The sequence below is a fragment of the Podarcis vaucheri genome, assembly GCF_965113315.1.
Source record: "Podarcis vaucheri genome assembly, chromosome: 2".
Taxonomy (NCBI): domain Eukaryota; kingdom Metazoa; phylum Chordata; class Lepidosauria; order Squamata; family Lacertidae; genus Podarcis; species Podarcis vaucheri.
Window position 1 is genome coordinate 134,853,853 of NC_138760.1, and position 9,667 is coordinate 134,863,519.

At 54.9% G+C, this 9,667-nt stretch overlaps 1 protein-coding gene across 1 annotated transcript; it reads left to right on the forward strand.

The window, feature by feature from the left end:
• Positions 1 to 314: 314 nt before the first annotated feature.
• Positions 315 to 1,949, forward strand: ZBTB9 (zinc finger and BTB domain containing 9; the record flags this gene model as incomplete). The annotated part of the gene is made up of 1 exon (XM_082211401.1): positions 315 to 1,949. The coding sequence occupies one exon, from the start codon at positions 315 to 317 to the stop codon at positions 1,647 to 1,649; it is 1,335 nt and encodes a 444-aa protein (XP_082067527.1). The 3' UTR covers positions 1,650 to 1,949.
• Positions 1,950 to 9,667: the final 7,718 nt, after the last annotated feature.

Sequence of the window (9,667 nt, forward strand, 5' to 3'; positions counted from 1 at the left end):
ACCTGCAGAAGGCAGTGTTCCCAAAGGGGGGCATCACAATGTTGTTTTATGGTTTTTTATCCCAACACCTTGTATCATCAGGAATCCCTGGTGGGCGGCTGCCCAGGCTTCTGAGACAAGGCAGCAGCAGAGGAGAGAGAAAGGTTTGGAAAGGAGCCCAGCCCCCTGCAATGCAGTTGATAAAGCAAGCCTCTTGTGGGGGTTGGGCTAGATGACCCTTGGGCTCCCTTCCCCCCGGCAGGCGGAGCCCCCTGTGCCCTCTCCTCCCCCCTTGGCCCCTCACCCTCTCCCTCCTCCTCCTCCTTGCAGCGGCCATGGAGCCCGAGACGCGCAGCGTGCAGATTGAGTTCCCTCACTACGCCGCCGTCCTGCTGGAGTCGCTCAACAAGCACCGCCTGGAGGGCAAGTTCTGCGACATTGCCATCCACGTCCAGGGCCGCGTCTTCCAGGCGCACAAGAGCGTCCTGGCCGCCTCCTCGCCCTACTTCCACGACAAGCTGCTCCTGCGCGACACCAACTGCATCGTGCTTCCCAGTGTCATCGAGCCGGACGCCTTCGAGAACCTCCTGCAGCTCATCTACTCGGGGCGCCTCAAGCTGCTCCTGGAGGCCCTGCCCAGCCACCTCCTGGTGGCCAGCGGCCTCCAGATGTGGCAGGTGGTGGACCAGTGCTCAGGCATCCTCAAGGAGCTGGAGGGCGGCGCCTGCCGGCCTTGGTCCAGCCGCGCCAGCGAGAGCCAGTCGCCCAGCAGCAGCAACTACTTTGGCTCCAGGGACGAGGCCGAAGCCGAGGCTCCTGGGCGGCGGCGGCACACCTGCCCCGACGGCGAGGTCCTGAAGATCCGCGTGCCGCCTGACGAGGAGGACGAGGAGGAGGAGGAGGAGGAGGAGGAGCACCAGGCGCAGATCTGCAGCGGCTCCACCGACGGGCCGGCCAAGGCCGAGGAGAGCCGAATCAAGGAGCCGCCCTTTGCCTCGGCCCACGAGGCCCCCAAGGTCTTCTACATCAAGCAGGAGCGCTTTGACGCTGAGGAGGCGGCCGCCTCGGCCTCGGTGCTGGGCGGGGCCGGCAGCAGCTCGTGCCTGTCGGAGGCTGGCTTCTTCAAGTCCCTGGGCAGGCCGCTGGCCGTGTCGGGGCTGTGCCCGGCCGAGATCCAGGAGAGCGGCGAGGTCAGCTACCTGCTCCCTGGCGCCCCGGCGGCATCCTCGTCCAGCGGCCCCGGCGGCGGCTTCTCGGCAAAGGCGGACTCGGTGGCCTTCCCCGAGAGCTCGTGGAAGCCCGTGGACCTCCATGGCAACGAGATCCTGGCGCACGCCGTGCACGGGCAGGTGGTTCACGCGCCCGTCAAGCTGATGTCTGCGCCCGACGGCAAGAAGTTTGGCTGCCTGTGCGGGAAGCGCTTTGCGGTCAAGCCCAAGCGGGACCGCCACATCATGCTGACCTTCAGCCTGCGCCCCTTTGGCTGCTCCGTCTGCAACAAGAAGTTCAAGCTGAAGCACCACCTGACCGAGCACATGAAGACGCACGACGGCAACCTGTACGCCTGCGAGGACTGCGGGCGCAAGTTCCGCGTCCAGAGCTGCTTCCTCAAGCACAAGGAGATCTGCAAGGGGCAGGGGTGGGCCACCGCCTGCTGGACCTACAAGTAGAAGCAGGGGGGAGAGGCCCACCCAGAGATGGATGGAGGGATGGGAATCCCTGTGGACCCTCTTGGGGGCACGGAGGCGGGTTTGGGGGTCAGGGGGCCAGAGTACGTGTGGTGGGCAGGGCACCTCACCCTGTGCTGGGGGGCGATGGCATAGACACGCCCAAAGACCCCCCTTCGCCAGCCCCGCCACTTTGGGGATCAGGCTGGCGTGAAAGGCAGGGAGCGAAGGGTTAAGCCCCAGGTGATGGGGAGGGGGGGCTCCGTCAAGAGGGCTCTCCCCTTCCTGGACAGTCCCCCCTTCCCAGGCATGTAAGCTGTGGGGCCTTGTACAGGCCTGCTCTTCCTGCCCCACCTTCTTGGGGGGGGGGAGTCCCTGCTGCCCCCAGGTGGCGTCTGCGCACCCCCCACTTCTCTGCCTCTGTCTGGACACCATTTAAAATCCAATTCAATGCACAATTTTGAAATCGACATTAAAATCCCACCATTCACACAAACTGGCTGCTGGATGAGGACGTGGAAAGCTGCTCTCGTTCAGCCCTCCAACGGCTCCAGGGGGGAGACTGGGGGCCGAGAGAGGCCTCCCCAGCTGCTGCCCTCCCTGTCTTCCGGTGGACTGGCTCTGGACATGGAGGCTCCCTTGTGGCCTTGGCCTGCTCTTCCTCTTCCTCCGTCACATCCATTTTGGGTGTTGGCCTGCACACGGCCCTGTGCCCCCCGCCTCGCTGTGCCCCATAGCGCGTCTGTCGCAGATTCCTGGGGCCCCTGGCGGCAACCCTCCCTCGCTGTTCTGCCCTCCTATGATTTCCCCAGGTAAGAATGAGCTGCCTAGCCTTTCTGGAAGCTGCTTCTGAGAGGACCTGGGCAGGAGAGGTTTGGCTGGGGAAGGGCTTGGTGGGAAGAGGAGTCCCTTGGGTTCCTCCTGGCCCTCCTGCTGCCGGCCCTGGGGTCTGGCCCTTGGGGCTGCAGGGAGGGCAGCCAGCAGCCAGGGGGTCTCCATCACCCTTTTCCCAGAAGAGCCGGCAGGCTGCAGGTGCCCCACATGCCCCACAGCTGTGTGCAGAAGGACAGGAAGGAGAACCGCAGGACTGTAGTGTGGCAGCAGGCGCTCAGTCCCCAGCATCTCCAGGGCCCAGGTCCAAAATCCAGCAGAGCTGCTGCCAGCCAGTGTCAGCAGCCCTGGGTTCACCAGACCCAATGGCCTTGACTTTGTCTAGGGTGGCTTCTCCCCCCCCCCCCCCGTTCATAAGCTGGGATAACTCAGTGGAGCGCGCGATTCTTGGCTTCGAGTCCCACGTTGGTCAAAGAAGGATTCTTGGGCTGGGCTGGGCTGCGTGACCCGGATGGTCCCTTCCGAATCTGGGATACTATGCTAACTTCCAAAGCTTCCCAGAACTGCAGAGGGGGAAACAGACTGGATATAGAAATACTAACTATGTTTATTATTTTATTCTGTATTCTGGGTTGGCCCATCCACTCTGGGCGGCTTCCAAGAGAGATGAAAGCAGAACCAAACGTCACACGTTGAAAACTTCCCTGCACAGGCAGCCCCCAAAGCTGTTTTTGCTATTAAATTGTGGGGTGGAGATTGGTAGGGAGCAGAGATCCTGGAGATGGGGCAGGACAGGTCTTTCCCCCCTTTTCTTTTGAAAGTTTAGCTTAATTTATTACATAAAGAGAGAGAGAGAGAAGTGAAAAACACAAGGACACAAAAACCACGGGAGAGGGTCCTCTCCCACGAAATGAGGTTCAGACCCAGGGAGAAGATTCCCAACAATATAACACAATAATCACGAAGGAGCCCCTTCCAGCAGGGGGCGTCTTTTTGAGGAATGCCAGAGGCACAGAGGACCCCTGCAGCCGGATCAGGCCAGTGGCTCCTCTGGGTCAGCATCCTGCTCGCATTGCGGCGAAGCACCTGCCCCAAAGGGAAGGAGCCCCAGAGCAGGGCCAGACTGCCGCCACCCTCTCCCCAGCTAGAAGCTACCCTTCAGACCCAGAGCTCCTGGCCACAGACGGAGAAATGAGCCATGGGGGGGGGGTGGCCCCGATCCTCTGTTAATTTGCCTAATTGGTGGCCATCCCTGTCTCTTGTGGGAGCCAGTCCCATGGTTTACACACACCTGCCCTGTATCTTCCGGCATTCGGCCTTTTCAGATGTTGCTGGCAGGTTCCAGAGGGAAATGCAGGCAGAAGAAACCAGTCGCCCCTTGACTGCTCCCTGGCCGCCTCTGTCCCTGGAGGGCTTCTCTTGCTGGGGCGGCTCACTTTCACCATCCAAAGGCAGACACAGTTGAGGAAGGCGCCCCCCAGGAGAGGCTTTTGGCCTCGCAGGCGGTTGGACTAGATGACCCTTGGAGTCCCTTCCAGCTCCGTGATTCTAAAAGCAGGCCAAAAGCAACACGCTGAATGGTGCCAAGGAGCCCTGGCTTCTGGCCGCCATTGTTCCATGGAGGTGGCAGTGAAAGTGTGGGTCTTTGTGTCGGTTGCACACCCCACCCCCAGGTCCCTGGGCTTTCATTGCAGGGGGTTGGCCTGGATGGCCCTTGGGAGTCCTTTACAACTCTCCGATTCCATGAGAACCCACCTCCTTCCCAAGGAGTCGCTTCCACGGTCAGAAAGTTCTTCTTGCTGTTTATTTGGGATCTCCTAGGTCGCCCCTCTGCCACCCGGCTTTTTATGGCGGCCTAGGTATGGCTGGTGCGGGATGCGGGTGGCACTGGGGTTTAAACCACAGAGCCTGGGGCTTGCCGGTCAGAAGGTTGGCGGTTCGAATCCCTGCAACGGGGCGAGTTCTCACCTCCTACCAACCTAGCAGTTTCACATCAAAGTGCAAGTAGATAAATAGGTACCACTCCGGCGGGAGGGAAAAGGCATTTCCGTGCGCTGCTCTGGTTCGCCAGAAGCGGCTTAGTCCTGCTGGCCACACGACCCGGAAGCTGCACGCCGGCTCCCTCGGCCAGTAAAGCGAGATGAGCGCCGCAACCCCAGAGTTGTCCGCAACTGGACCTAACGGTCAGGGGTCCCTTTACCTTTAGGTATGGCTGGACAGTACAGGAAAAGCCTGAAAAGACTTAATTCTTCCACGGTGGGGGGTTTATGGCGGGTGGAGAAATTCAGGGCCCTGCTGTTTCTTCAACCTCCCCGTTCTGAGCAGGAGCAGCATAGATGTCAAAAAAGGAGAAAGGTTTGTTTGGAAGTCTGCAGGAGGCGGAAGCTGCCCAGGGCATGAAGATTTATTTAAAATAAAATAAGATGGGGGTGCACTCAGTTCTGGTGCTAAAACTGGTTTTCTGTGTTTCAGCTAGATACCTTTCTGCATTGCGTGTTGCTTCTCTCACTGCCTGCTAGAACATCCAGTGCCATCAGCAGCAGAACCAAAGCAGTGAGAAGCAAATGCTGGGGGCCGGGAGGACGACCCAGTATATTAATGAAAGGGGGGAGCAAAAGGACAAAGAGTCAGTAGCTGTGGAATGGCCAGAGGCGCCGGGGGGGGGGGTCAGATATCCCAGAGGCCCACAAGGAGCAAGCCCATCCGGGGGGGAGGGGTGTCTTCATGGCAGGTCTCGCTTGGAGCAAATAAACACACTTCTAGTCGTATTGTCTGACAATCATTTATTGGTTTATAAAAATATTTATATGCCGCTTTATCCTAAAGTGGTTTACAGCAATGTAAGAACACAAAACCCAAACATAAAATTGTAATGAGTGAAAAAAAGAGAGAAATTAAAAACCTCCAAAGACCATGTATTCTTAGCTGCCTGCGTAGGCCTGGTTGAACAGTCTTTGGGAGGCGTTTTAAAAGTCAGCCCAGAAGGCGTCTGCTGAATCTCCAGTGGCAGGGAGTTCCATATGACTAGGCCAGTGACAAGAACATTTGCGGAGTCTCGCAAACCTGATGAGGAGAGCTTTAAACTAGATCTTGAGGGGGAAGGAGATGATATTGCAGAAGACAGAAGAACACCTGGTACTGGGGATGGTAGCCTCATTGATGCACAGGAAACTGAGGCGATGCTCCAGAAACCCGATAAAGGGCAAGAAACTACAGTGGTATCTCTGGATGCGAACGGGATCTGTTCCGGAGCCCCGTTCGCAACCTGAAGCAAACGCAACCCGCGTGTGCATGGGTCACGATTTGCCGCTTCTGTGAATGTGTGTGACGTCATTTTGAGCGTCTGCACATGCGTGAGCGGCAAAACCCGGAAGTAACGTGTTCCGTTACTTCTGGCTTGCCACGGAGCGCAACCTGAAAACGCGCAACCTGAAGCAACTTCAACCTGAGGTATGACTGTACAAGAAAGAAGCAGCTGGAGGGAGCGACTCATGGTTTCAGTTCAGCAAGACAAATTGGCGCTTCCACTACAGGGTGGCAGATATGACTCAGAAGGCATTACTGAAACCTGCTGGAATGAATATTAAAGGTTCGTTACACTTTCTCTGCTCGTAGATACTTGTGTGAAGGCACCTCAGTAACATGCTTTCAATTGTTTAGAAGAGTTTTTCCTTGGAAACAGTGAAAAGTAACTGAAGTTATTCTTAGAGATGAATCACTCACAGACTCTGAAAGCAAACAGCTATAATGGCACGCTTTGAGTTAAAAGTCTCTCTTTCCAGCAATGGCGTCCATCAGCAGTCCCAGCAAAGCAGAATTTACAGGCAGCACTCGTTGGGTAGACATTTGCCGTCTGCAAAAAACGAAACTGATAGTTCCTCTTTCTTATTGGCACTACCAGCCAGAGCCATGCATGCTTAGAGTGCCACTCCCATATGTAAATGAATTTTCTGGAACCTCCTCTGTGTCTGGCAGAATGATTCCCTAACAATGAGACTCATGACTGGAACGTGGAAACTGAGGGGTACAGCCTGTTCAAAAGGAACAGACCAAACTGGAAGGGAGTAGTACAGTGGTACCTCAGGTTAAGAACTTACTGTATTTTTCGCTCTATAGGGCGCACCGGACCATAGGGCACACCTAGTTTTTTTTGGGGGGGGGAATAAAGAAAAACATTTTTATTTCCCTCCCCCAGCCCCAAAGAGCAAAGAAGCCAAGACAGCCAGCAGGATCCATCCCACTGGCTGTCTTGGCTTCCTCTTTAGCCACGCACAACCTCTCCAGCCGGGAGAGGCTGCGCGCGGCTTCGTTTTTAGCCGCGGGTCTGGGGCAGAGGAAGCCCGAGCTTCCCCAGCCCCCAGAACAGGTCCGGGAGCGGTGGGAAGCGCTGCGTATAGCTGCGCTCCCCGGGCTTCGGGCTGCAGGCTGCTATCCGCAAGCCTTCGGAGCCCGGCGGGAACTCCCGCTGCGCTCCGAAGGCTTGCGGATGTCTTCCTGAAGCCTGGAGAGCGAGAGGGGTCAGTGCACACCGACCCCTCTCACTCTCCGGGCTTCAGCGAAAGCCTGCATTTGCTCCATAGGATGCACACACATCTTCCCTTCATTTTTGGAGGGGGAAAGTGTGTCCTATAGAGCGAAAAATACGGTAATTCGTTCTGGAGCTCCATTCTTATCCTGAAACTGTTCTTAACCTGAGGTACCAGGAGCCTCCCGCTGCTGCCACCACACAATTTCTGTTCTCATCCTGAAGCAAAGTTCTTAACCCAAGGTACTATTTCTGGGTTAGCGGAGTATGTTACCTGAAGCGTCTGTAACTTGAGGTACCACTGTGTACACTTGTGAAGAAATCCATGACCGGGAGCATGGAAAGCAGATTGAGAGTATAGGGATAAAAATTGTAGGAGAAACAGCAGTGGCTTCACAGTGGGTGTCTGTTATAGATTGCCAAGCCAGACTGAAGACTTGGATGACGCCTTCCTAGAGCAGATTCCCAAACATTCAAAAGGAGGGATACAGTACTCGTGGGAGACTTCAACTTCCCTCATATTTGTTGGATCTCAAGCTCTGCCAATGAAAGAGCTTTTAAGCAGAGATGGTGTTTTAAGCACAGTTTCCAAGGTAGTTCCTTTCCACTGTCTCTTACCATCAGAATGTTTTCCTTGTTGTTTAGTCACAATCTCATTTCCATTAGATCAACTTGGGCTGGTGGCCTAGATGTGCTACTAGATCCTTTTGCGCCTCCAGTCTGTAGGGACCTCACCTGTACTCCAAGAATTCTCAAAGATCACAGACAAAGGCTCTGAGATTACCGTATTTTTCGCTCTATAGGACGCACTTTTTCCCTTAAAAAATGAAGGGGAAATGTGTGTGCGTCCTATGGAGCGAAGACGCCATAGCCCCGTGACCCTCGTCCGGCTGGAGAGGTGACGTGCGGCTATGGCAGAAGCCTCTATAGCTGTGTGTCACCTCTCCAGCCAGGAGAGTGCGCACGGGACAAAAGAAGCCGCCCCGCGACCCTCTCCCAGCTGGAGAGGTGACACGCGACTATGGCAGCAGCCTCTCAGCTGCACCTTTCCGCTGCTCCCTGACCTGCTCTTTGGGGCTGGTGGTGGGCTTCCCCCCGCCAGCCCCAAAGAGCAGGTCGAAAGGAACCTGAATCCTGGAGAGCGAGAGGGGTCAGTGCACACCGACCCCTCTCGCTCTCCAGGCTTCCAAGGTAGCCGCCTGAACGCACCTTAAACGGCACCTTGTTTTAGAGCGGGAAAACAAGAGGGGGAAAATTCTCACCCTCTCTGCGCAGCGCCTCCTGCCGCTTCGCTGAAGGGGCGCTGGGCAGAGAGGGGGAGAATTTTTTTTCTTGTTCTCCCCCCTCTAAAACAAAGTGCGTCCTATTGTCCGGTGCGTCCTGTGGTGTGAAACATACGGTACCTCCTCAAGCTCCTTTAGTACCCGTGGATGCAGCCCATCAGGCCCTGGAGATCTGAATTCATTTCTTGTTACCTCATTTTCTAACTTGGGCTGCAGTTCCCTCCTTACATCATTTATTTGATTATCACCAGGTTGGGCATCACTTTCCTTTTGGATGAAGACAATAGGTGTTGAACAGTTCTGCCTTCTCTTTGTCACCCAATAGCATGCCCCCTTCTTCTCCTACCACTTCCTTGCTCTTCCTTTTACTTTGGACATAGTAAAAGAAACCTTTCCTATAATTTTTAACCTCTTTTGCAAGCCTGAGCTCATTCTGAGCTTTAGCCAACCTGACCTTCACCCTGCAACTGCTGGCTACTCCTGTCTACTCCTCCTTTGTGATTTCCCCTTCCTTCCATTTCTTACACATTCCCTTCTTAACTCTCAGCTCATCTGTAAGCTCCTTATGCAGTCACATCGGTTTCCTTAGATGCCTCCCACTTTTCTTTCTTGTTGATATTGTCTGCATTTGGGCCTTCAATATTTCACCTTAAATAAATCCCCATCCTTTTTGGACTCCCTTCTTTCTGAGTATTTCTGACCATGGGAACATCCCCAGTAACTCTTTCAGTTTTTTTCAAGTCCAGGGTAAATGTCCAATTTGTGGGATATAATCCACTGGGAGCAGCCATGTACAATATTCCTTGTTTTGCTAGAGTGGGCATGCAAGGGAATGTTTGGTCCAGCCAGTTGAAACTTCCTGTTCCTCCTGGCCTGGAGCATCCTTCCCTGCATGTGACCCTTCCAGACCTGGTAACAGGCCAAGTCATGGTGCTACCTTCTACTTCTCTCCTTTTTGACCTTCCGGCATCACCTGGACTGGACTGCTAGCTGCCACAGCAGTCCCCAGGTCATCTTCCATATGGGGTAAACCTGTTTGTACATTTGTAACTTTAAGCTTTAAGCTTGCCTTCAGGGATCACACTGTGCTTTGCCTGCTCGTAAGTAAAACTACTTTTTGTTACAGGTAGGTAGCCGTGTCGGTCTGCCGTAGTTGAAACAAGATAAAAAAATTCCTTCCAGTAGCACCTTAGAGACCAGCCAAGTTTGCTATTGGTATGAGCTTTCATGCACATTTCTTCAGCTACACTGAAACAGAAGTCACCAGACCCTTATATATAGTGAGAGGGTGGGGAGGGGTATTACTCAGAAGGGTGGTGGGAATGGATGATTGGCTGATAGATGTGGTAAACCTGTTGATGACTGTTAACCTCTGACATTGA